We start from the raw sequence: 26,214 nt of genomic DNA, 5'->3' as shown, positions 1-26,214 counted from the left end.
CCAGAATCCAGAATATTTATCTACGTATAAGGCGCATTGGATTATCAGGCACACTGACGGTTTTTTGAGGAAACTGAATGTTTTTAGTTGCGCCTTATAGTGTGGAAAATACGGTAATTGCCACCCGGACAGCAGTGAAAGGGTCAGGTATCAAGACTTTTTTTTTTTTTTTTTTTTTTTTGCCATACATCTTTATTAAAGTATACATTATGTACAATAATAAGTTATATATACAATGACACTTTGGTTCTGTGATGCAACTGAGTGTCTCTGGGCATGTTGCACTGCTCCACAGCTGCTGGTGCTGCTGAGGTATCCCATTCATGCTCTGTGTATCTTCAAGACTGCATATTGAATAAGTAAGACGTTGCTTGTCCAAGAAACAGCTGCGGGAACCGTTTCAGTTCAGCCCGATCCAACAGTTAGGTCATTTACGAACAGATCGGCGCCATAAAAAAAAAAAATGCTCAGCCTGTTTCGAATTAAACTGGATTTCGCAAAAGATGGCGCAGCTCGAACAAGACCTCACAGTTTCAAGTTTGAGGAGTTGAAGTAATGGCTGTGGCAAAAGATATGATGTGCGTGGATTCATTCAGAGTCGCAGAGTCCAGCCCCTTGTGTGACGTTAAATATGAAAGTGTTACCAAGTGCGGAGATTCTTAAACTTATGCTTCCGTTTCGCTGATATGATTCTGATTCCGACAATCGAGGGAATCAAATCGAGCATTTTCACTTGTGCGCTTGGAGGATTCGATTCCGTCTCTGTTTGCTCAACAATAGGTGGGGCGGGCATTTTGTGATCAAAATGGTACCATCGGTGAAAAGGGGGCTCAAATTCTGTGCCGACAGGATTGACTGACCACAAGACCTCTGTTTATTAAAAAAAAAAAATAAGAATAATAAGGCCACCAATAACAGTTCTATCCATTTTCAACACCTAATAATTAAAACTGGCGGCAGCACTAAGGTAAGACGAAGTAAAAAAGGAAGGAAGGACAAGTTATGAAGGGGCGTGGGGGTGGGGTGTTGGAGGTTGGGTTGGGGTCACGGGTGAGGTTGCTGGAGAGGAAGTCGTTTGTTGGTGTTTGGTACATGTGTTTGGAACTGTGAAAGCACATTGTGTGAAGTGCGTGTAGATCTATGGCTACATGTGCAAATGTGCGTATGAGTTGGTGAAGGTTTACTGGATGAAAAAAAAAACGCCACTCGAGCATGCGTCGTGCTCGTTTCTCCTACTCCTACTACTTGATGGAAACAAAAATTCTGCTTCATAATCAGATGACATCCAGGAACATGCAGCGTGATACATCCCCCCTCCATTTTCCGATATAACAACTTCCACTCATTTGGGAAGACGTTTGACAAAATGTCGGACGGTGTCATTTTTCCAGCACAAGATTTGTTCAGGTTATTGATGTTGAACCTGAGAGAGGACCTCGTTCACAATGCCCGATCGAGTTCTTTTCAAAGGTGTTTTGAGATCAGGGCTTGCGGGTTTTCCCGCACAGAAAAGAGTCTTCTCCGAGAGCTTCCTCCAAAATCGGAAGCATACGATTGGCGGAAATGATTGGATTGATTCTGCGGGTACATCTCCGTACTTGACGGATGGAAAAAGCACAAAAGCTTGCTAGCAAAGAAACAAAATCTAGGTGGTTTGACTCCAATTCTGTGGACAATATCATTCATTCATTCATTTTCCGATCCGCTTATCCTCACGAGGGTCGCGGGGGGGTGCTGGAGCCTACCCCCGCCGTCTTCGGGCAGTAGGCGGGGGACACCCTGAACCGGTTGCCAGCTAATCGCAGGGCACATAGAGACGAACAACCATCCGCGTTCACACTCACTCCTACGGTCAATTTAGAGTGTTCAATCAGCCTGCCATGCATGTTTTTGGAATGTGGGAGGAAACCGGAGTACCCGGAGAAAAGCCCCGCAGGCCCGGGGAGAACATGCATAATCCACACAGGGAGGCCGGAGCTGGAACTGAACCTGCACTGTGAGGTCAACGCGCTAACCACTGGACCACCGGGCCGCCCCGGCCAATATAAATCCAACTATATTTGATATGTAGCTTCTTGACATCGCGGTATATTCGCTAACGTTCTTCATGTGATGAGGAAGAAAAGTCTCTGTATGCGTCGTGCATCAAAGCAGATTTCATCCCAACTTCAGAGTTTTGTGACGCTCAGGCGTCTTAGACACTGGCGCAGCGTTGAGAGGAAGGTTGACACGGTGACGGGCACGCCAATTGGCTATGAAAACTGCTAATGCCCTGCCGGCCGCCGCCGGCCGCCCGGCCACCGCCGGCCGCCATGTCGTTTCCTCCCAGAACGTCCGAGCACAGCGACTCGACGGCATCCAGCCTCTCGATCTGCACCAGGCGGGTGAGCAGGTCGGGGATGCTGTATCCCGCCGTGCTCACCCTCTCGAAAAGTTGCAAGCCGTCACTCATGCCGCCGATCTCGTCGCGCTTGAGGCCGAAGCTCTCGGCCAGGTGCCTCCACGTCTTAACCACGGCGGCCTCGCTGCTGTAGGAAGAGCTCAGCATGCGACTGGCTTTCTCCAGGCAGTCGAAGGGAAGCTCTGTGGGGCTCAGGCCTGAGGAGACATGAGGAGACGCTATTATGTCACAGTTTGCGATCAAGTTTCCGGCCAATCACAGAGCACATAGAGACTACAACTACAATTTATGGGCGATTTCGAGTCTTTAATGAACCTTGCATGACTCTCGATGAAAGCCAGACGACATAAAGAAATCTAATCGGAGCTGTGAGACAGACATGCTCACCACTATTCCACCGCGTTTCCCCAAAAGCGAAACAACCGGGAAAAACTTCTAAATAATATTAGACCGAGACTATTTGTGTCGATTAAAAAAGTACAGCTGGTGTACTGTGTTGTTCCGACCGAACGGCAATTTCTAACGGCTCAATGACATATTGATGACCGCTAGTGAAACGTTTGTGCAGGTTTTCAGTTGTTTGCACAAACCTGAATTAGTCATAAATTATAAGCCACGACATGCTTAAGAAACTTGAAAAAAAAATTCTGCTGTTGGAGAGGAACGTACCATCTGTCACATTGCACACTTTAGCATACAGGTCCAGGATCTTTTTCCTGCGACTCTGTAACATCTGTGAGGTGGAAAAAAAAAAAAAACCACGATGTGATCCAGATGAACCGCAACTGCAGATCTGTTTATAATCATCAATGCATATAAGTACACATATTTCAAAGATCCACATTCCTACCCCTGGGTTCTTATTGCTGTTGTTGATTGCGGTCACGTTGCTGATGTGGTTAGCGCCGGAGATGTGGTTGATACTGCCCGTGTGGCTGGGACTGGGGAGGTTGCCGTTGGGGCTGACGCTGACGTTGGCGGTCCCGTTACAAGCGGAATCGGTGTCCACGGCGCCCAGAGTGAGCAGGCAGAGGTCGGGCTTGTTCCCCACATTGTTGAGTCCCAAATTGGGGGTCAGGTTGTTGTTTGCCTCCTCGTCACTGTCGATGCTGCGGCTCAACAGCTGCTCGTTCTCGGACGAGGCGTCGTTTTCACTGCCGCACATGGATTGGAGTGTGATTTCGCTTTTTAAGTTGACAAATATCGCTCAAAAGTGATTGGGAAGGTTGATTGGCGTTTCCGGGATAACCCCGAGTCTACTGGTTTAGTTGGCACAGAAACAAAACGACTGTCGAGTGAAAATAAATCTGTCTTTTAAATTTGGCGTACCACAAAGAAAGTTGTTGTTCATAAACTTTTAATCATTAAACAAAATAGGTGAGCATAAAAAAAGCTAGAAATTCAAAGAAAAGAAATTCATGCAAAATCAAGCCGTTCCCTTTATTCTCAAGCGCTGCGGGTGTGCCCGCAAATTGTGCTGAAACCACGCCCAGTCAATCAAAGACCACATCTAAAACTTGGGCCAAAAAAATGGATACCGATTTGACAAGAGCCATCCTGTCGATTAGGCCGAGTTATCATCATACGGTGGTTTGAAGAGAAGTCTGAAAAGAAATAACCCCAAACACCTTCGCCACTGCACCCCCTCGACTGTTCACCTTTTGGTGTTTACGAGGTGTCGTGTACCTCACACCCGTAAAAGACTCGCCAACCGCCAGCATCAACAACATTACTGCCGCTCAGACTTGTTCTGTGGCGGCTCAATTAGAAACACATGTTGAATCAAACTATGGCACCCCATTTTTTTTTTTGTCAGGTTATGACACACATGCACGCAGGAGGCTATTTATTGCTAATAAATGGAATATTTCCAAATTAAAGGTGGCTCAGTATGTGGCTTGATTTCAACGGTGCGACAGCGCGAAAGGAAAAATGTTACATTGATGCTGAAATTAGGTAGAAGGCATCGTGACCAGGACCCGAAGACAGCTGGGATAGGCTCTACAGTGAAACTCCTCTACGACGAAACCTATATGTGCGAAAATACCCCCTAGTGTGAAAAAAAAAATCTTCATGCATGAAAGCCATTCCTTCTTTTCTGCTTCCCCCTACAACGAAAAGCCCCCCTGTTGTAAAGGAGTTTCACTGTAGCACGCCCGCTTGCAACCCTCGTGAGGATAAGCGGATTCGAAAATGGATGGATGGATGGCATCATGACAAGATGGACACTGAATTCGTGGCGAGGCAAAGTACAATACAAAACCGTAAGAAAGGAAAAATCGGACGAGCGAATCCGACACGTCTTACCTTTTCACCGTCATCTGAGGCGATGCCTGAAGTTTGTCGAACTCGTCTTTCTCTGAGTAGATCACCACCTTATCTGAAAGAGAACGAGAAGACAACAGTTGCTGTGAAAACTTCAGCTCAACCGGAAGCGCAAACTCAGTTGCCAACGGCTACAGTGTCACAGTGAAGAGATAACAGCTCTGCACGTTCTCACCGTGAACGTCAGCTTTACAGATTGCTTTGCTGCGGTACAGGAAGTGACTACGAAATGGTGGTATCAGTCATAGGAAAGGTACACGTTACACCAGGGCTGTCAAACTCATTTTTGTCGCGGTCCACGTTACCGGTTCCCTTGGAGGGCCGTTTTGACTGCAAAGCCATATAAGGAAGTCAAGTTTAAGTGGCAGTAATGAGGGTTTTGGTAACAAAAAAACTGACAATACCTCTCTTATATATTACATACGAGAATTTGAAATTTGGGTTAAAATTTTAGCAAGCATCATAGGAAGTCAACATGTTTCATTTGCTTTCTCGGGCCACGTCAAAAGATGTGGCGGACCAGATCTGGCCCCCGGGCCTTGATTTTGACACCTGTATGTTACGCAATCACTTTTTGTTGTTGCTGTTCTGGGGGGGGAAAAAAAAGAGGACATACCTCAGATAAACGCAGCAATTAATTCAAAGCACAGTTCGGTTAATGAGGCTTCACTTTATTGTGGGTTTTCATTCGTGTCAAACAAAACACCACCACCAAAAAAAAACCCACTACCGGCCAAAAAAATGTTTCGATCCTGGTGCAATAATGCGCTTTGTAAATCTTTACGGAAACCGAGTCGCTAACGGATGAGTTCCATACTTCCAGTGGAAGTTGCTCCTTCTTCATTTTCGTCTTTGGTAGTCATGGCAACTTGGTTTTAGTTCCCACAACGATTGACATGGCACATTAATCCGTTCGGATTGCACCTTTGTGAACAACGCGATGGGAGGATTCTGATGAAGGTAAACCATTTTCAGATAAAAAGATCAACTCGATGAAGCGGACGCTTTGTTGTCAGAGGCAGAGTTCGCTACCCTCCCAGTTGCAACTCCGTGTTTATTCTTCATTTTGCTTTTTAAAAGTTCCATTTATTAAGAGTAAGGAGTAATTAGAAGGTCGGGAACCGTGTGTGTGGGGGTTTCAAAATAACTTAATAGAGGGAGTAAATCCCCGGCCCAAAGACTAAAATCCAAAAAGTCAACCTCGGTTTTGAGGAAATTCGCCTCTCGTTGGGAGTCATGGAATGTACCAACCGCAAAAAAAAAAAAATTGAGGGATCGCTCCATTTGAGGAAATCAACAGTCTCAGCTAATTCCTGTACTTTTATTTTCTTTCGTGCGTGGTTAAAATCTGATCCATGAGCATATTTATTCACAGGACAACACGCTCACTTTAGGGCACTGGAGCCGCGGGATGTTAAAAAGAAAAAGAAAAAAAAAAACAAGGCAATTACAGTGATCATTACGTGAATAGCAATTCTGTCTGCAAGCGTTGCAGTTGGCGGGTTTGCGGGTTCGTAGCGGTTGCTGGGGTTTGCGTTTTTTGTTGGGGGTCTAATTAAAGCAAGCATTGGTGTGAGGGTTTGAGGTGGGGGGGCGGGGGTGGCTAAAAATCGGATCTGTTACGGTCGACACAGTAAAAAGTGCATGTGAGGGCGCGAGTATACGCATTTGTGCGCGTGTGTGTGTGAAAGCACTTATGGACTTTCATCTCGCAGCCTTATTAACGCAGTCTATATATACGTGACAGCTCGAGCTCGGAGCGATGGCGTCTCGCCCATGTATACACAATATTACCCTCTCTTTAAGTGCCAACATGTTTTGTTGTGAATCACGGCCACCAAAATTGCCATGATTTTGGTGATTATATTATTAAGTCTCGAAATTGCCATCCTTTTAGTCATTATATTATTAAGTCTATTTTTATTCCCCCCGCCGTGGAACCACAGTCTGCATGTTTGCGTCTCTTGAGAACATGAGGAACAACAGTGAGCCGGCACATGAAGGAGAACAGAGCATCATTGTCAGCAGAAATTGCGCCTAAAGGGATGCATGACTTTATCTGGGCAGGTTCCACATTCCACCGGGATGTACTCACCACGGCGCCCCCCCCACCCCCGCACACCCGCATGCGTACACTGAGGCAGACTTGCACATGCACGGTGCGAGTTCGCCGTTGACATAGCCAATATTGTGCCATGAAACGAAACGTTCTTGATGCGCACATGCTGGACTGACTCAAAATGAGATGTTAAAATGTGTTTTACGAGGGACGAAGCAACCTCCAGGGTGCAACGCGATCCGTTTAAATTGTTGGCGTCGTTAAAATAAGCCATATTTGTTACTAAAAAAAAAAAAAAAAAAGACTTCCATAAATAAATGTAAGTTAACAGCTGTTGGAATTGAAACCTAAAAACAATGGGGGGGGGGGTGATTTGAAAGCGAGATGTGTTGCCGATATGCCTCACACATCCCCAACTTTGAGAATGCGTTTTTGTCATTGAAAAGCATCAAATGTGACTGTGGTTTTGAAACTCTGAAGCTTCATCTTGTTTTTGAAGCTTTTTTTCCCCCTCCCAATAAAATTGGGTTTGAATTTTGAAGGGACTATAATGATGCTACCGTCCAAGAATAATCTATCCATCCTTCCATTTTCCGATCCGCTTGATCCTTAAAAGGGTTGCGAGGGGTGCTGGAGCCTATCCCAGCCGTCTTCGGGCAGTAGGCGGGGGACACCCTGAACCGGTTGCCAGCCAATCGCAGGGCACACATCAACAAACGACCATTCGTGCTCACACTCACACCTCGGGACAATTTTGAGTGTTCAATCAGCCTGCCATGCATGTTTTTGGAACGTGGGAGGAAACCGGAGTACCCGGAGAAAACCCACGCAGGCACGGGGAGAACAGGCAAACTCCACGCAGGGAGGCGGGAGCTGGAATTGAACCTCTGCACTATGAGGTCGACGCGCTAACCGCTACACCACTGGGCTGACCTGTCCAAGAATAATGAATTCATAATTTGTGGTTTTAAACATGAACTGACAGTTGCATGTTCCATACTTCATTTTCTTTGAAATATAATCCGGTGTGGGTTATAAAAACACAAGCTACAATAAACATTCATTACCTGCGTCAGATTGCACAGGCTTTTTTTTTTTTTTTCCCAGAACGGTGTGAATCTCACTTACCGTCGCTAAAGCAAAAACGGAAATTCAAATTATAGTCTGGCTGACTGCAATCAGGATGCTGCTCGCACTGTCATTACACAAACGTATGATTTTCAGTTTAGTTGGATTCAAATGAAACTGCATCTGTTGCGGATTTTATAAGCGATTCCTTTTTCATGGGTTGTGAGTGAAGTTTACGGAAACCTAACCTGTTATTTGTCATATTTATACTGGCAATTTCTAATCCCCAAAAATAACGGCGAAATGAATCGAATCTTACCAGGGACGTCTTTCTTGTCCTCTTGTTTGTTGGTCTGAGCTTCGACTGATTTCACTTGTCCATGGCAGCACGCTGCAAAGGATAGTAAGCGTGTCATTTAGCACGTAGGCGACGTGGGTGATACCCCACATGCCCGTTGCCCGGGTTTTTGTTGCACTCACCCTGGCCGCTCGGTTTGGCCTTCAGAATGTAAAACATAATGATCAGGACAATGGCGATGGCCATGACGAAAATGGTTGACATGGCGATAATGAGAGCCGTCGCTAGGTGACCTTGACCTGTTGGATCTGAGACAGAATGTGGTTAGTTCGTGCTTTTTTTTTTTATGCATGTATTCTGTCACTGCGTGTTTTGTGCGTACCTTTCTGAAGATGAGGGAAAACGGTGGTGCTGCCTGGATCAAACTGAGGTTTTTGGACTGGCCCGCTGGTCTGCATACCTGTGAAACAAAGACACGCAAACATATTCCTTAGGCACTCATTGTGTGAATGCTAGAAATTCTCCTCAAATCAAATCCCCCCCCCTCCAACATCTGCCTTCATTTCTCAACGGAACGAGAATAAAAATCCAAACGGTAGATTTCAGGCACATTTGATTGTATGCGTTGAAGGCAAGCTTCTGGGACTTCTTAGTTCTGATCGAAAAAATGTTTTGCCTTGGCGGAGGGATTCCGATGTCTGCCACGAGATATTCCTTTCTCTTATTTTGCAAAGTCAACTGATTAGTGGCTCATTGATTAGCTAATATTTCATCACGGTTTTTCCAAGCAATGCAAAGGCCTCTTTTTACATGTGACCACATTTACTCTGATGTTACACACGGGCATACAACACACACACACACACACAAGTGTTTATTTGCCCGTGGCTCCAAACATCTTCCAGCATGTGTTTACACTCCCTGGATAAGATTATAAGATTGAGCTCTTTTTAGTCTTCTGGTTTTGTCTCTTAATCATGTATTGCTGATGGAACACACACACACACACACACACACACACACACACACACAGTAAGGATTATCTGTTATCCAAGATTGCCGCTTATACGCCTTTCCACTCTTTTCCCGGTGCCCACGGTAGCCTCGTTTCAGGCTGCCATAGACAAACTAAGACGGTTGTGAGTCATGAGAGAAAGCGGTGGACGGGATAGGCAAACGTCGCAGGCCGTGATTGCCACGGATGCCCGGCGAGAGATTTACTCTTTATTAAAATAAATATATCAATAATAATAATAATAATGATAATAATAATAATAACAATAATGATAATTTTTAAAAAATCTTTTAAATTGCCACAGCTTGCAGTGTGCGGGTGAGGAGTCTAATTGGCTACAGTCCGAAGGGAGAGAGGCTAAGCCATGTTTAATTTACCTTATAAGTATGTGTGTGTGTGTGTGTGTGTGTGTGTGTGTGTGTGTGTGTGTGTGTGTGTGTGTGTGTGTGTGCGTGTGTGGAGAGAGAGAGAGATAGAGAGCGGGAGAGAGAAAATTTGTTCTTGACAGAAAACTAATGTAACACAAAAGAAAAAAAAAAAAAAAACAAGTTGTGGCCCTGACTGAGTTGAATGGGACGGAGCCATAATCCATCGTCTACGATTGACATGACACAAAAATGTCTTCCAAAGATGCAACACAAGTGCTAACACGCCAATCATCTTTTCTCAAACTCCCTGACGTTTTAATTGCTCCGACGCACACAGACATGGCGCTAACTCGCAAATTACAAAGCGAGTACGTGCCTGTTTTAGGTGTGGGGGGGGAAATAATCAATTCTTTGATGCACTTCCAGGACACGGCGTGAAACTCTACAGCAGTGTTTCAAATATTTTGGACTTAGTGACTTTTGCATGCGGCGTCAAGGAGATCGAGGAGATCATACAAGTGGGGCGTCTATCGAGTTGAGAAAAAGGAGAGAGACATTTTTGTGATTACATTCTTTGGTGTTGGGCGGCGCGTTCTGGCAGGAGTGACAAACCATCCCGTAAAGGTTTCGGGGTCTGTTCTCCAGCATGTAATACCTGCATGAAAAGCAAAAACAAGATCATCACTGTCACGGAGACAATAGTAAAAACGTATAATCGGCTTTGAAAGACGATCCCTTAAGAAGAAGGAACCGTAAAGGTGCAGTGTGGAATTTTTTTGGGGGAGACAAAAGTCGAGTACAGTCTGCCACACCGTGCAGGAAAAACAAAGACCTGACAGATGATGAAATTTAGCCCGTAGGCACGAGAACATGGCTCGCTCCAGGTCTGAGTTGAGACTGAAGATAAGGAGACGACAAGGAGCCTGTGAATGCCTGATATTATTCAACCATTCATCTTTGGTTTCGTTATATCTCTGAATGGGAATGTAATGTCATGCTACCTGCAACCATTCAGATTAAAAAAAAAAAAAAGAAAAAAAATCCCATTTGTTCAGTTTGGACCACATCGTGGGAGTTCTCGTCATAAATCACAAAAACAAAGCCAGACGGAGCTAGTTGCTATTTCATCCCTACGGTGGTCTCTCCAACTATAGAATTTGACAAAAGCTTTTCATTAGCTGCTGCACAATGGGGGAAACGACAATATAATCAGCTTATTTTCTGGTTTTCGACTTTCCGGACGGCCAAAATTACAGGAAATATTTCAAAGATGGAACACGGTGTAATAACACGGTCCAGGGTGACATGAGGAGAGAGAACGACTTAAATGGTCGAGCGAGAACAATGCAGATAATTCAATTTTCACAAGAAGCATTTCTTAAATCTTGTTTTTGTCTTTCCGTTGCTTTCGCGTACTCATTTTATTTCGTTTTTCTTTTTTTACTTTGGCCCTGCAAAAAAAAAAAAAAAAAAAAAACGCGCTCACGTTATCTTGTTGTGTTTCCAAAAAAAAAACAAAAAAACATGCTCACGTTATCTTGTTGTGTTTGTGCACCAGTGTGCGCGGCTTTACCCTGGTAAGCAAGGGCCGCACTCCGCATCGCTGTCCGGCGTTCCCACCGTGCGCACGGTGGCTTTGTAGAGGGCGTCGCAGTCTTTGTGTCGTCTGCAGATCTCATATTTGCCTTTGGAGTACTTCCCATGTGGACACGGCACGCAGGAAAAGTCTTCATCCTTCACCCCGTAGCCACAGGGCTGCAATACATCGGACACACACACGCACACACACACAGTTATGTCCCTGCTGACATAAAGGTACATTGATGAACACATTTCACTGCGTTACGCACGCTCGTAATTTTTTTTTTTTTTTTTTGAGTGGGGGGAGGGCGTTCATCGTCTTTTAATACAGTGGTTCTTAACCTGGGTTCGATCGAACCCCAGGGGTTTGGTGAGTCGGTCTCAGGGGTTCGACGGAGCCTCTGCCACGGAGGGTAAGACCCACGCGACTCAACATGTTAATTAGTTATGACACGCCCGCTTGGCCATCACTGGCTGCAGATGATCACATGACATTGCTTGTCCAATCAGTGCGGTGGGAAATTTAGTTCGCTTAGGAGTCAACGTGTGACTGTCGTGATCGTACGTCATTAAAAAAAAAAGAAAAATATGTACACGTATCTCTTGAAATGTGATTTAATTTTTTCGTTTTTTTAATAAATGCATTATTTTAATATCTTGAATTTGTAAAACAAATATATATATATTTATTTTTCACCCATGAAGTGTTCCGTGAATGGGCATATTAACTGGTTGGGGGGGTTTTTTTGGGTACCGCGAGAGTGGCTGCCTTTACAGCAGCTCCTATATTTTGTTCTTCTACTTCTTCCTTTCATAACTTTGCTGCTGTGAATTGGGAATTTCTCCATTGTGAGACGAATAAAGGTTTTCTTATCTTTTCTTATCTTACACCTCTAAAAAGGTGAAGAACCACTGGGTTAATATATGAAAAGAAATATTTCTCGGGTGCCATCGTGTTAAGTTGGTGCGCTTGGAAGTCGAGGTACAATTGTACCGTTTCTTTTATCAGTCATGTCTCAAACGTGCAGCAACAAGAAGGGAGGAAACTCGTGAAGCTCCCTCAACGGATTTGACCCTCACGGCTCATTCATAAAAGAGCGTCGGGGCCCTCGACGGGGTCTTGTCACTTTGATTTACGATGCGCTTTGGATCTCTTTTCTTGCATCCCACTCAATTTTCTCTTCAACGCCAGTTTGTGTGCCGTGTCATATCGTCTCATTAGGAAGAGTCATTTTCTATTTTATTCATTTTTTTGTCTCAGTCTTCCATTATTATTCTTATATTGGGTCTACCGCAACGGGATTATGGTGGTCTACTCAATTTGATGTCTTGAAAAGAGAGGAGCTTGAATGTCTTCATCTTTCCTGTGATGTGTGCGTGCATGCGTATGCGCGTGCAGACGCTCTCTGAAGTCAGTGTGACGATGCGTCCCGTGGTTACGCCGTGATTGAACACAACACTCGACAGCCGACGCATGAATGAGCGGCGCGGCGGGGGATCAGACGGGCGGGGCGAAAAGTGCTGCAGCCTCGCTTGACTGATTGCTTCTTCCTAATCTCGCTGTCTTCGGCTCGAAACTGACTCCATTAATCTTGGCGATGATCGGGATCAGCGCGGGGGTGCTCGTTGAGGCGGCAAGGAATGAGTACAGTGAGAACAGCGTGCTTATTGGATCAAGGCGCTAAACGGGGGGAAGGAAGTTGATCGTGGTGTAATTAATTCGGCTTCAAAAGGAAGGATGTTGTTGTCTGCTCACGGTCTTTAATCTTCAGAGAGCCGACTCGGCGAGTTCATACCGGTCTTTGAAAACGTCAGGTTGCCGTACGGTCGCTCATACTAATGAGACGCTGGCGGACAAGACGACGTACTGGCCTTATTGTGGTTGGGGATGAATTGCAGCTGATTTTGACGAGAGTCTGGGTAGTCTGGTCACAGGTCCATCACCCGTATATATTTTTATCGTAATAACCTCGTTGTTAATTATTTGGAGATTTACAAAACCAAAAGAGTGATAATCCCCCTGGTGGTCGAAACTAAAGGTTGCAGGTAGGATTTGGGATTACAGTAGTCTCAAATACAGCAGAAAGTAAATGGTTTGGACTACATCTGTTCAAGTCTGTTTAAAAACAATAAAATACTGTACAATAACGCTTTTTTGTGATGTGAATCTTTTGATCTTCCTCAATGCTCAATTATGTAACGAATTTAAAACTAAAAAATAGGGGGTTTCTCAGCAATTTTTAGATGAGATTAAAATATAGATTAATTAGATCAATTAATGACAGAACATAATTAATTAATCGCACCTTTTTTTCCATCTCTTGACAGCACTATAAATAGCCATCAAATAGTTTTTCAACTGAAAATTTTTTTTTTTAAATTGGTAAAACCATTCTAAGGAACACCCCGAGCGCAGTTCGACAAAAAACAACCCAAACCAGAATTATTTAATCTCTGAAGCCGCTCTGACTGTATATTGCAGGGGTGTCAAACTCATTTTTGTCGCGGGTCACATTGTAGTTTCCCTTAGAGGGCCGTCTGACTGTATATTGCAGGGGTGTCAAACTCATTTTGGTCACATTGTAGTTTCCCTTAGAGGGCCATTATGAATTGTGAATTTTGTGAAACCATATCAATGTTTAACCACCTCCACATATTACATACACAGCGAACAACAAATAGATGGATAACTACTTTTGACATCATCAAGAATAATGTATTGTTCAAATATTGAACAACAAATAGATGGATAACTACTTTTGACATCAAATATAGGAATTATTACATCATATATGACAATTTGATTCAGACTTCAGCAAGCATCGTGGAAGCTGACAAGCTTGAATTGCTTTCGCGGGGCAAATCAAATAATGTGGCGGGCCAGATCTGGCCCCCGGGCCTTGACTTTGAGACCTGTGGTATATTGGATGTATTTACATTATGCAGGAGCAACCAATATTGTGACTGAAGTTTTGATTCAGTTTGCCAGTGCTCTTAAGATTTTAGTAACTGTGGTCCAATCCGTGTTTTTGCAAGTTCATGATCAATACATTAAAAAAATAATAAAGACAACTCCATCAACTCTACTGCTAGCTTCCTTTTCAATCTGTTGTTATTGATTGATCGATTCATATGCAGTGTTTGCGTCTCAAGAAGGCCCCACCCGCGAGGCGCGCAACAAAGCGTTTTCTTTTCTTTCGCCTTTGTCGACTGACAGATTGACTACCACGCGTCACTCACCTTGACACATACCCTCACATCAACGTCAGTGAAAGCGATTAACCGGAGAGGAACTGTTCATTTTGAATTAAGGCACTTTTCACTGAGCACGATGCTGCAAACGTGTCCAGCCGGGCGGACACATTGGGTGGTCCAAGTGTGGCAATACACACATTTGTTCCAAGACATTGTCATTTGGGAGATGACATGAATGTTTTCCAGGACTTGAATGGGACCAAAAAAAAAAAAAAAATGTGCGTATCGAATTGAAAGACCCTTTTAACTATGAACTAAGCCAGATGGCATGTGACACATGAGTTGACACACGAGCTGTATCTCACCATGTGTGGCTCCTGTCCTGGCTGGCACTGAGGGCATGCCTGGCAGCTGTTACTGGTCTGGTTTAGGAACTCATACTCTCCACAGCTGGAATACTCCGCACTGGCGAGCATACAACACACCTACAGAGACACAAAGGCATTATTACTGAAGGACGTTTGGGTGGCAGGGCTAGGATGGAAGTTGTTGAGCGTATGACAGACACGTACTGTACAAATGCAAACATAGTTATGGCTGAAAGAAACTTGACTTCAAATTGCACAATGGGGCAAATTGCAATGGTATTTAAAGCATTCAAAGACAACACGTATGCCCGCACGAACCAGGGAGGTCCAAATCGAGAGATCCGGTAGATCAAATATTCGGCATTTATAAATGATATCGCGATTCATTTAACAAATTCTTTATTTTGCAGTGCTGTGGAATTGCAATGAATCATACTGAGTCAATAATGAGCGATTGTCTTACCAACACACAAATCCACACGTTATGGCACGAGATACGATACTCGCGGTCGCAGGTGAGCCCAGTAAGGCCCAACACTTGTGAAAATAAAAACTACAACAACTTCTAGTGACCTTCATCCAGCTTTATCCCCTTACACGATGTGAAGCACATGCAAATGATTTGTATTTAAAGTGGTGTCACGCAGACTCTTTTGCTAATCCAACCCATTTGTTGCCCTTCCTTTGTCTCCAAAATTATTTCATTTGGTTACAACAGAAGTATGAAAAGGCGAACTATGATATTTTGTGAAATGTAACTGTGGTTTTGCTCCAAAAAAAGCAGATGTGAATAATTGTGAATGGAGTGATTGAGGTTTTTTTTTTCTTCTTTTTATGGCTCTTTGCACACTTCTGAGAGTTTTGGGGAAGGAACACATTTGACCAATGAAACCGGACATGTTTTTATTATTCAATAATAAAGAATACAGTACAGCATATTGGAGTCTGGCTGTGTTTCTGTTGCGGCTTGCATGTTGATGTGCTCAATCGGTTTAGAGCAGGGGTCGGTAACCCAAAATATTAAAAGAACCATATTGGACCCCCCCAAAAAAACAACCCCTAAATATGCCTGGAGCCGCAAAAAATGAAAAGCCTTATCTAAGTCTGATAATGAAGGCAACACATATATTAGTCTACGATCAAAATGACTTAGTTGGCTAGAAATACACAATGAGCCTTCATGATTAAAAGTTTTTTTCCCCTGCAGCGCATCTGGAGAGCAGGGGTGCCCAACATTTTTTGACCAAAGATCTTCTTTTCGATCAACCAACCTTCCGCGATCCACCCGTTACCGCACACGTGCGCACACGCACGCACTGACACACGCATGCTATAATGAGCGACAGCCATAATGGCCGCTAAAATGAACGAGGCATAGGACGCACTTTTGCAGCGGGTTAACAATCGTAGCTCACGAGTACTGTTTAAAAATGCTTCTCTCAGTCCACCAGATTCCCCATTCTTTGCCAGTACCCGCAGTGAATTGTACATGAAACGCTGTCTTTTTCACAAGAGCCACCTGATTTGACATCCATCCCCGCTAACAGAAACTTGTGTCGCAGGCTATGACGCAAATTGTCGTTGACAGAAATTTTGCAATTTAATATTTATTCTAAGAATTCTTACGGCGTTGGAAAACGTTAAGAATGTTTATGTCATGTTTATCCTCTTACAGAAACCATATTAAAACAAAAAATATATTTCCCTGCCCCATCTTTTTAAATTTTCAAACATTTGTGAAAAAGCTCCAGGGAGCCTTTAGGGCGGCGCTAAAGAGCCGCATGGGGTTGCCGACTACGGTTTAGTGTGTGGGGAAGAGTCGCCAACCAACTGTATTATTATGTTGTTTTTCTTTAAATTGGTTCACTTCGGTCGTGTTTAGCTACATGGCTTGGTGTGCAGGAGCCTTTATCATCTATCGTATCTATTTAAAATATGTGCCCCCGTTTTCACAAGTCCTTCCGATTCCAACCCGTACTCTCTCTGATGCATGCTCCGACTAGATTTAGCTTTGTTTCAAAGAAACAGAATGATGCGAGGGAGTGTGTCAAAGTCAAGCCGTCTATATCGAAAACAATAAGTAGACATACAAGATAGGAAGCCAAAAAAAATGCAGGGAACTTACTAAAATTGAGGACACAAAGATGGATTTTGGCGTTCCTCTCCTCTGTGGCATGTTTGCGCTCACTTCCTGGAAGACATTGGACAAAAAAAAAAAATGCAACCTCAGAAATCGTAAATATAGAAATGCAAACATTCAGACTTCCTTCTCCCTTTGCAGCAACGTGGGTGAGTGCGAGCAGTCCTGCTAGCTGTGATGCGTAGTGTGTGGCCCAGATGAGTTCACTGAAGCACAACTATCACTCATTGCCAATAAACATGTAATGATAGTAGCAAAACAGCTCGTAGCGATCCTCCGGCTCATATCTGCAGGCACGCGTCACTGTTGGCTAACCTCTGCTCCAAATCTTTTTTTTCCCCTCTTTTCTTTTCTTTTTTCTTTTTTTTTCCAAACATGGTGGCCACAAACATAACTGGCCTGGATTCATTAGGTTGCAAAACGAAAAGAAAAGGAAACTGTGGGTATGCTTTAATCAGAGTAATCTTTCTGCTTTTTTACATGTAGTGTCAATTATATAATTTCCACCAAATATTATAATTTGTCCCCTTTTAAACTTGAGAAAAGCAACACGGCTTTTATATAAGAACATTGATAAGTGATAATCACATGAAGTAAAAAAAAAATAAAGCCACGTCATCCACTCATCCAGACACATGCAAAGTCTGTCTAAAGTATCAAAGCATTGTTGGGTTTTGCCTCTAGCATAAAAGGAGAAATACTCGGCTTCCCACCTCAAGACTCGTGCAAGAGCTGTCCTGTTCTAGCCTAATCGCATGAACTGATGAAACTTAGTCACACGAGAGGCAAAAGAGAACCAGAACAGTCCACTTGTGATTGATTCAAGGCCCTGAGAATACAATGACCACGGTGAATGACAATATTGTACTCACAGCAATGTATAAAAGTCATAAAAAGATCAAAACGTGATCCCACGTCTTTGTGCGCTTATCTTCGATCAGTTGAGGGCCGTTTTTTATTTCTCTTTGGTGGTGGGGTGGAGCTACTTGCAAACGTAAAAGCCAAGGCAACGTGCATTGGAAATCACGTTGATCAAAAAGTTGATTTCCATCCATTCATCTATTTTCCGATCCACTTATCCTCACAAGTGTCTCAGGGGCTGCTGGAGCCTATCCCAGCCGTCTTCGGGCAGTAGGCAGGGGACACCCTGAACCGGTTGCCAGCCAATCGCAGGGCACACACAGACGAACAACCATTTGCGCTCACACTCACACCAATTGATCATTTAGAGCGTTCAATAAGCCTGCCATGCATGCTTTTGGAATGCAGGAGGAAACCGGAGTATCCGGAGAAAACCCACGCAGGCCCGGGAGGAGAACATGCAAACTCCACACAGGGAGGCCGGAGCTGGAATTGAACTACTGCACTGTGAGGTCGACACGCTAACCACTGGAGCACCGGGCTGAAAAGTTGATTTCGCGGGTTGTAAATAAATCACATTCTGTTATGACTTTCCACATTTTTCAAAGCTTCCTGTGTATTTTTCATCATTTTCCAAACATGCTTTCCCCTGATGAGCTGACAGTCACTTCCCCCCTTTGTTGCAAAATTATAATTAGGAACATAAAGCCAAAAACTGTAAATAGTGGAGCGCAACTGTATCCTACAAACAAGCACAAGCATTGCTGTGAAACACATTTCTGCGCTGTTATAACCGAAAACAAAATGACATATTTTGTCATTTGAAGCTGCATGAAATATCTTAATTCCTTTGGATTCTGCACGGCCATCACATCCACTCAGTGTGTGAGATTCAAGAAGAGGGCGCGCGTCGACGAAGGCCTGCTTGTCAAGGTCAAAACGAACAAAAGTTTGAATGGTGGAGCCCGCCTGACAAGCCACATGTTGCACATATGCGCGGTAGCCAGCAAAGTGGGGCCTTCATGACAGCAAGAGTCAGTGGACTGCATTATTGGAGCGCTGTTTCTTCTGTAACAGTGCTCTCGAAGCTTGATGATAATGCTTCAAATTTAGCAGTTCACACTCGCGCAACACGAGTGAAAGATCCCGCTGTGGAAGAGGCAAGCTTTTTGTCTCTTGGTTTGATCCATGAAACAATGGGGGGGGGGGGGCAATGTTTTGCTCTGCCACTGGAAAAGTATTTACAGTATTCAATCAACTTTTCAAGGTCGGGGGGGCTGACATATTCTTCCACACGAACATAATCCACAGCAATGTTTCATGGACCTTGCTTGATGCACTGAATTATTCTGGAGTAGGGAACCTTTGAAATTGTCCCTCGAAAAATAGAAATGAAAATGGATCCAAAATGCTTCGCTTTTTTTTTTCTCTCTTTCTCTGGGCCAACTTAGTTAATTAATTTGTGAGCGTAGCCTATTTTATCTCTGGTTAGATTTTATGACACACGGGAACAAAAACATTGTTTTTTTTAAAAAGTTGGGAGAATCTCTCCTCAATCAGCTGAGCCACCTCCAGCGAAATAGGACATTTTGCCTGAAATGCAGCAAACAGTGCCGCGCAACTTTTGAACAATGACTGAATCGATGTCATTGTTTGTTATGCCCACTTGGAACGGAAAGACAGCAGACCGACTCCTGTTCATTGTCATGAATATGTTTCCTCTATTTTAGCCTCGTCACTTAGTATGTTACACATTTATCAATCTTCTGTGGTTGTTTTCTAAAATGAGGGCTAAAAAAGGTGACAGGAAACAGAAACTTTGGGTGCAACCAAAAGTGACTTGGCGTAACATTAGCCTCAAGGCTAGATAGCGGTTAGCAAGATGGGAGTCAGCTAACATTCTGATATTCAAAAAAACACCAGATTTCTGACATGTATACCATCGACCCCGAGCATTGGCGGGGGATAGAAAAGGTGACAGGAAAGAGAAACTTTGGGTGCGGCGGTGGTTGTTTATGATGCCCAACACCTGGGCATCAGAAACAACTTTGATCCCCCCACACGACAAACATCTCTCACTGTCAGAGAAGACAAACGGAAATAAAACTGAGACTGTTTCATCTAATGACTCGCAAGAGTCAACAGCTTGTCTTATTTGAGCGAAACCAAAAGTGACACGGCGTAACATTAGCTTCAAGGCTAAATAGCGGTTAGCAAGATGAGATTCAGCTAACATTCTGATATTCACCAGATTTCTGAAATGTATACCGTCAACCCCGAGCGTTGGCGGGGGACAGCGACCGGGCCAGCCCACAAATAGCAGAAATCGGAGTGTTATTGACACCAATTGAAAAATTCTTCGGAAAATATTGACTGAATATTGAATGATTTCCATGAATAATTGGCCAGGAGGGAAATATGTTTCCCGTTCCACATTCTTTTATATTCTGTTTTTATTTTTCTCAAAACGCTTAGTTTTCACTCAACACACAGTCACATGCAGTTGGAGATATCTGGTGATCAATTTTGTCCATCTTGTTCAGCCTCAGTCCACCTTTGTGGCCACAACAGACCAAACCAACGACGCAAAGGAAAAAAACAAAAGAGAGTCTACCCGAAGACTGTCGACTTTGTCCATAGCGTTCGCGTCTTGTGGCTTTCTTCTCCAGTTACACTGTCAACTACATCAGCTGAACTCAAAATGCACCTCATGTTGCCTGGCGGCGTCAAATACATTTTTACATTTTGTGTCGCTATTCAGCATCTTTCTGTGCCATTCCAATCCTCAGATTTCACTCTTTTTTGGTGAAAAACATTCTTAACCTCAATGATGGCTAATCCTCCTTAGCCGCTGGGTTTGTTCTTGTATAATCACTGACTACACACACGCACATGCACACACACACGCACATGCACACACACACACACACACACACACACACACACACACACACACACACACACACACATGCAGACAATATATATCACATCAGTTGGTCTTTGAGGACAGTCCTTGTGGTCAGGCAAAAGGCTGTTTTTGCTGAATGTTTCCAGGACAGCCGCTGTGTGTGTGCGTGTGTGTGTGTGTGTGTGTGTGTGTGTGTGTGTGTGTGTGTGTGTGTGTGTGTGTGTGTGTGTGTGTGTGTGTGTGTGTGTGTGTGAAAGTTGCTGATGAGATAAAAGGCTGGATAGCAGGAAACGAAGAACTGCCAAATGTATATGAAGCCCCTCAGGGCAAATCATTACGGAGTTAACAGACACCCATCCACGCGCACACCCACACACCCACACACATACATGCGCACACATTCAGCCAGAGAGTGTTTGAAGGCTCTTTGTCTTTTGACAAGCCTTACTACTTCTTTCAACCCTCACTTCATCCCCTGCAAACCTTCTCTCTGTGTGTCGAGGCAGGTCTGGGATGAAAGTCAAGCCCCGAGGTTATTCATCTTGTAACAACCGCATCATCTTCTCTAAATAACTCCTCTGTTTTTAGGTGTGCCATTAACAGGTCGTTTTGGTGGAATCTCGTGGCCGCCGCCAGATTGAAGCGTCACGAAAGGTGAAGCTAAATGTGTCCGTTTTAAGCACGAGGTTGGGTTGGCAAAAGCAAAGTATTTCGGGGAAGGGTCCGAAAGTGCTGGGTGAAAAAGATATTGTTGTGATCGGCATGGTTGCTTGGTTTGTTTGCGAAAGGATCGCACATGTGAAAACTTGCTCGTATTAAACGTGGCACGTATTGGATAGTCGGTCATCTGGACTTCGTCTTTCTGAGATGATGGCCACAATACCATGAAACCAAATCAATAGCAGAAATACCCCCCTTATCTCGCCAGGCCAAAAATTGTGGTTTCAAAGGTCTGTTTTTGTTATTGGGACTATTTATCGGATGAAAAATAGCTCTGCCTCGCTGAGTTAAGGGATTGGATTTACTGAAATGTGTCTTAAAACAAAAGTAAGATTTAGGTTTCAGGCTCTTTAGGCTATTTGGTATCGGCGTGCAAGTTATGCAAGGAAGGAAACCATCTACACATGGACGGCTCTAGAAAGAGAACAAAGGGCCAATTTAAAAAAAAAAACTATCCGATCATCGTTATTTTTGATCTACTGATTTCCTGTGACAACTCAATTAACAGCACATGGAAAATGAATTTGGTCCACCCGTCTCCCCCATTGAAATTGTTTTGTCATTTTTTTGCATCTCTCATGTCTTTCCATTGAGTCTTGGTTGTGATTATCATCAAATCAGGTAAAATGGGGAACCTGCGGGTCACTTCGTCCTTCAAAAATTCCGCTCCCAACATCAATCAATTCTCCATCTCCACCACCGAGTTCTGCTGCCAGAAAACAAGACAATTAAGTTCGTTTCTGAGGCCATGACTCAACCCATCAAGTTTCATTATGTTTTATATGTTTTGTTTTTGGTTTTTTTCCCGCGAAATCACGAGCACATGCTGTAAATCAAGCCCTCCATCCTGACAGAAGAATAAAATGTTATTGCGACTTCTCATTTGATTCGATGTGTTTCTCCATCTATTGTCAATCATTTCCAGACTTCATTTTTTTTTCTTCTTCAAAACACAAAACATCCAACTTTTCCTCGTCGCCGTGATCTATTGTCAATCATTTCCAGACTTCATTTTTTTTTTCTTCTTCAAAACACAAATCGTCCAACTTTTCCTCGTCGCCGTGCCCTCACATCTGTGCAGCATGTGCACGAATTAACGTCAGTCAATCTTGTGCGCAGGTTTAACAGCGGAGAATAAATCAACTGGATAGACCCACTGTACATTTAGAGAGCTGAGATGAGCGACAGCAGAATATAGCATCTAACTGTACTCCACTCGGTTTACGTACGCTTTCGTAACAATTTACTTGAATGAGCTTTCGTTCATACTTTACTGGTGAATGATAATAAAATAAAAAACAAAGGCATAAATCGGAGTTGAATAACATTCAATAAACACAATTACCCATGCAACGAAGCATCTGGCCTTCAGCGGCAACACGGGATTGCGTGTGATTATTATTATTTGGCCGTTTCACATCAAAGTAATGGAAAGTGAGGGACACTCCTTGCTAATCGCCGATGAGGAATGAGCTGCTGGCGTTTTGTCTGGAGGATAGTGAAGCAGGTAAGAGAGAGTTAACTAGAGGGATGGCGGTCCACCTGTCAATCAAACGCCGACTGCTTTTACTTTTGCAATCGGACCCGAAGTAACGGATTTTCTGCACTACAGTGGTACCTCTACTTACGAAATTAATTGGTTCTGGAAGAAATTTCTTCACTCGAAAATTTTGTCAGTAGAGTGTAAGTAGAGACGCGCTTTCCATGTAAATGCCCTAATCCGTTCCAAGCCACCCCGAAATTCAGACATAAATGTTTTCGAAAGCATAAAAATGCATCAAAATATGTAACAAATATATGTTACAATTACATTATTGCACAATAAATGACAGTTGTGCATAATGTAAAAAACAAAGAAGAGAGTGAAGAATAAAAATGATGCTCATTTCTCTTTTAACTGCGACCTCATCGTTTTTTGCCTTCTTTAGTTCATGTTCTCTCTCAGAAGTGGTTTTTGCCTGGTGTTTTGTCAAGAACGGATCCAAGGAAGTTTGCTTTTGTTGGCTTTTAACAATCCTTTGAAAATGTCCAAGGCAAACATCAGCATAGTGAGCGATCGCCCAACTGGGTTATTCAAATTTACAAAAAAAAAAAAAAAATCCTAACACCTCATGGGCGAATGACGAGGACACTACATCGACATATATCTATCTACACACACACACAGACACATACGGTAGAGGTCCCTCTTAGCCAATGGGATGCCAGGATGATGCTCGGTAATAGTCAATAGCAGAGCAGCTATAAGCGTGTTGCATTCAGGAACCTCGGAGCTGCGACCATCAGCCCATACTGTATTTTTACCTTTCGTATCTTGAAATTTCTTTCATAACAAGAGGCAATATTTTCCTGTTGAGACGTTTCATCACTTGAAAATTACGGATGAAGAGACATTCGGAAGTAGAGGTACCACTGTATAAGGCGCTTCGGATTATAAGGTGCACCTTCAATGAATGGCCTTAGGGCGCATCGCATTAATAAGGTGCATAGAATAGAAGCTACAATAGTGACTGCGGGCGCGCTATGCATCCACTAGATGGTGCTATGCTAAAGGGAATTCAATACAATGTTTTATTGATATTGAGCCTTCACCGCTTTAGCTGTAACAAAGCCAAAAGAACTGTTCACAAACACGGACATGAAACATATCGTGCTTGTATTCCTTTCTTTCTTCAGCATTCTGGTTTGATGACAACCGAATTGCAATTGTAAGTACTTTCTTTCACTTTTCTTCTTTTGTCACTTTTCTCCACGGACAATGAACAGAGCAGCCATCAAAGATGTCAGGAGCTAAATGATGGCGAAGATGAACGCAACTCATTAGCGATATCATCGCATCAGCCGGACGTGAAAATAAACACACGCGTGAAGTGATTTGCAGCTTTGCGAGCAGAAGCAAACGTCAAACAACAGCTGGACCTCATTTCCTTGGAAAATATCACTTTACCCAGATGCCACTGAAAAATCATGTTTCCAAGTTAACATGCTGCCCAATTTGGGATAGCTCAAAGGTTCGAGGTCAGTTTAAACACAGTGGAACGTCAATTGCGGATGCTGATTGATCTCTGATTTGTTTGCTGAAGCAATTTTTTTCCTTTGGGTCATTTTCTTGACGCTCACATTAAGCACAGCTCATATTGAAGAAAAAAAACATTGAAATGAGTCTTTAATTACGATGATACAACACAAAAACCAATTCACAGATGTGCTTTTTGACATACTTAACTGGGACACAAACATGTGGAAGATTGTACTTGTCAGAATTGTTTCAATGCAACAATGCTAAGTCATGCGCGGTATCTGGGTCTGCCTAAAAATGTCCACATTTCAGCCTACAAGAACGCCACTTGAAACTTGGGCTGTTTCACAAGTGTTAACAAAAAAATAATAATTTCAGACCATTTCTGGTGACGAAATTTGATGGAATGTTTGTTATTTTATAAGGATTCCACTTATTATTGTTTTAGTCTCTGCGATATTGTTGAGGACTTCATTTACTTTTACTCGAGCCGTATTATTCTCAAGTAGCAGTACTCTTACTTGAGTACCGCTACAATTTTTTTTTTGTCTCTGAGTAACTGACTCACTCTCATCTCTGTGATGTGTGTTATATTTGCATCTGTGTATGCATTTCCTCGTCTGTCTCTTCATCTTTTTGATTGGCTTAATTACAGACTAAGTGCCAGCTTCCCACTCAGGTGCGGAGTAAAAACAAACTCACATGAAAAGAAGACACACACACACACACACACACACACACACACACACACACACACACACACACACACACACACACACAGTCAAAAGTCTGTTCTCTTTGATGGTTTGCCTGCTGGTGATGTCTTTCATCGACTCTTCTTCCCGATACCTTGTTTGCCTCTCTTTAGATTGACCGGCCCACAATGTCTCCTTCTTGTCTGTGTTTATTTTGTCAGGGCTGTTAAGTGGAAAGCTTAATCTGCAGCCTGAACGGTATTTGTATTCCTTATTGGACCGTTCTGCAACGAAAACATTTTTGCCCTCTGTCTAGGAAAAAAAAAAAAAACAGAACATCATTTAAGAATGCATGAGGCACACTTCCTTGCAGATCTGACCTCAGAAATGAGTGGGTGGATTTATTGTGAGGCGCTGACAAGAATACCTTACTTTCGTCATGAATGACCTTCGAGTCAAGAGTAAACACGTTTCTTGAACAAATCTGAGCACTGCAGGAGTGTTGCCTGTGGTTAAGTAAATGTGATAGATGATGGATGACATGATGGATGGGACGTAGTGAGGGGGTCAGAGAATTCCTCCAAACTCAAACCACCGACGAGCTATTCGAGCATCTTTTTTTTTTCAAGCTAACAAAAAGATTCGCGCCAACAGTTTGCCTACTCCTTCTCACCTAATGCTGCTTGTTCTCCTGAGACAAAGGGAGTCCAAAAAAAAAATAAAAAAATCAATGCCATGCCATCACCGAACTTGCAAGACAACATAGGAATCAGATGAGTAAAGCAACATGGCTCTCACTGGTGACTTCACACTCGCCAATTGCCCTCAATAAATCATGCGACGCTTGAGGCTCCACAGCTGCGGTTAACCCACTCGAAGTGCGCTCGCCTTGCACCACTAAACTGGTGACTCAGGATCTTTTGCATACTGTCACTGTTTGTTTCGCCCCCATGCGGCAACTGTCTGCTTTTTATTTATTTGCGTGATCGCATGAAAAGTGGACAGTGTGAAAAAACGCAATGCAGGATAGCAGCGTTGCCGCATCATTTCCCGCTCGAGCAGCATTTGAATGAGGTAGTATTTTTTTTTCAATTGACAAGAACATGAATACCAAACGCACTCGCAAATGAATCCCGAGAGAAATCGCCTCGCCCCCCCCCCCCCCCCCCCCCACGGCGGCGGGACTCCTCATA

The 26,214-nt window shown here is 43.5% G+C and overlaps 1 protein-coding gene across 1 annotated transcript in view; it reads right to left on the bottom strand.

The window, feature by feature from the left end:
* Positions 1-1,994: 1,994 nt before the first annotated feature.
* Positions 1,995-26,214, bottom strand: part of edar (ectodysplasin A receptor) — a 26,887-nt gene continuing 2,667 nt past the window's right edge. Inside the window, exons 2-12 of the mRNA XM_019895343.1 lie at positions 16,804-16,869; positions 14,676-14,795; positions 11,108-11,289; positions 10,104-10,189; positions 8,534-8,611; positions 8,334-8,459; positions 8,173-8,244; positions 4,709-4,781; positions 3,252-3,555; positions 3,071-3,134; positions 1,995-2,598 (exon numbers count right to left, since the gene is read on the bottom strand). Coding sequence (XP_019750902.1) covers positions 2,195-2,598; positions 3,071-3,134; positions 3,252-3,555; positions 4,709-4,781; positions 8,173-8,244; positions 8,334-8,459; positions 8,534-8,611; positions 10,104-10,189; positions 11,108-11,289; positions 14,676-14,795; positions 16,804-16,854 — 1,560 coding nt within the window. The 5' untranslated portion in view covers positions 16,855-16,869 and the 3' untranslated portion in view covers positions 1,995-2,194. The remainder of the gene's footprint in view (positions 2,599-3,070; positions 3,135-3,251; positions 3,556-4,708; positions 4,782-8,172; positions 8,245-8,333; positions 8,460-8,533; positions 8,612-10,103; positions 10,190-11,107; positions 11,290-14,675; positions 14,796-16,803; positions 16,870-26,214) is intronic.

This window comes from Hippocampus comes, unplaced genomic scaffold (assembly GCF_001891065.2).
Source record: "Hippocampus comes isolate QL1 unplaced genomic scaffold, H_comes_QL1_v1.1 scaffold237, whole genome shotgun sequence".
NCBI classification, from domain to species: Eukaryota; Metazoa; Chordata; class Actinopteri; order Syngnathiformes; family Syngnathidae; genus Hippocampus; species Hippocampus comes.
Note: the sequence above shows the minus strand (reverse complement) of the source record. Positions and strands in the feature narration are given on the sequence as shown.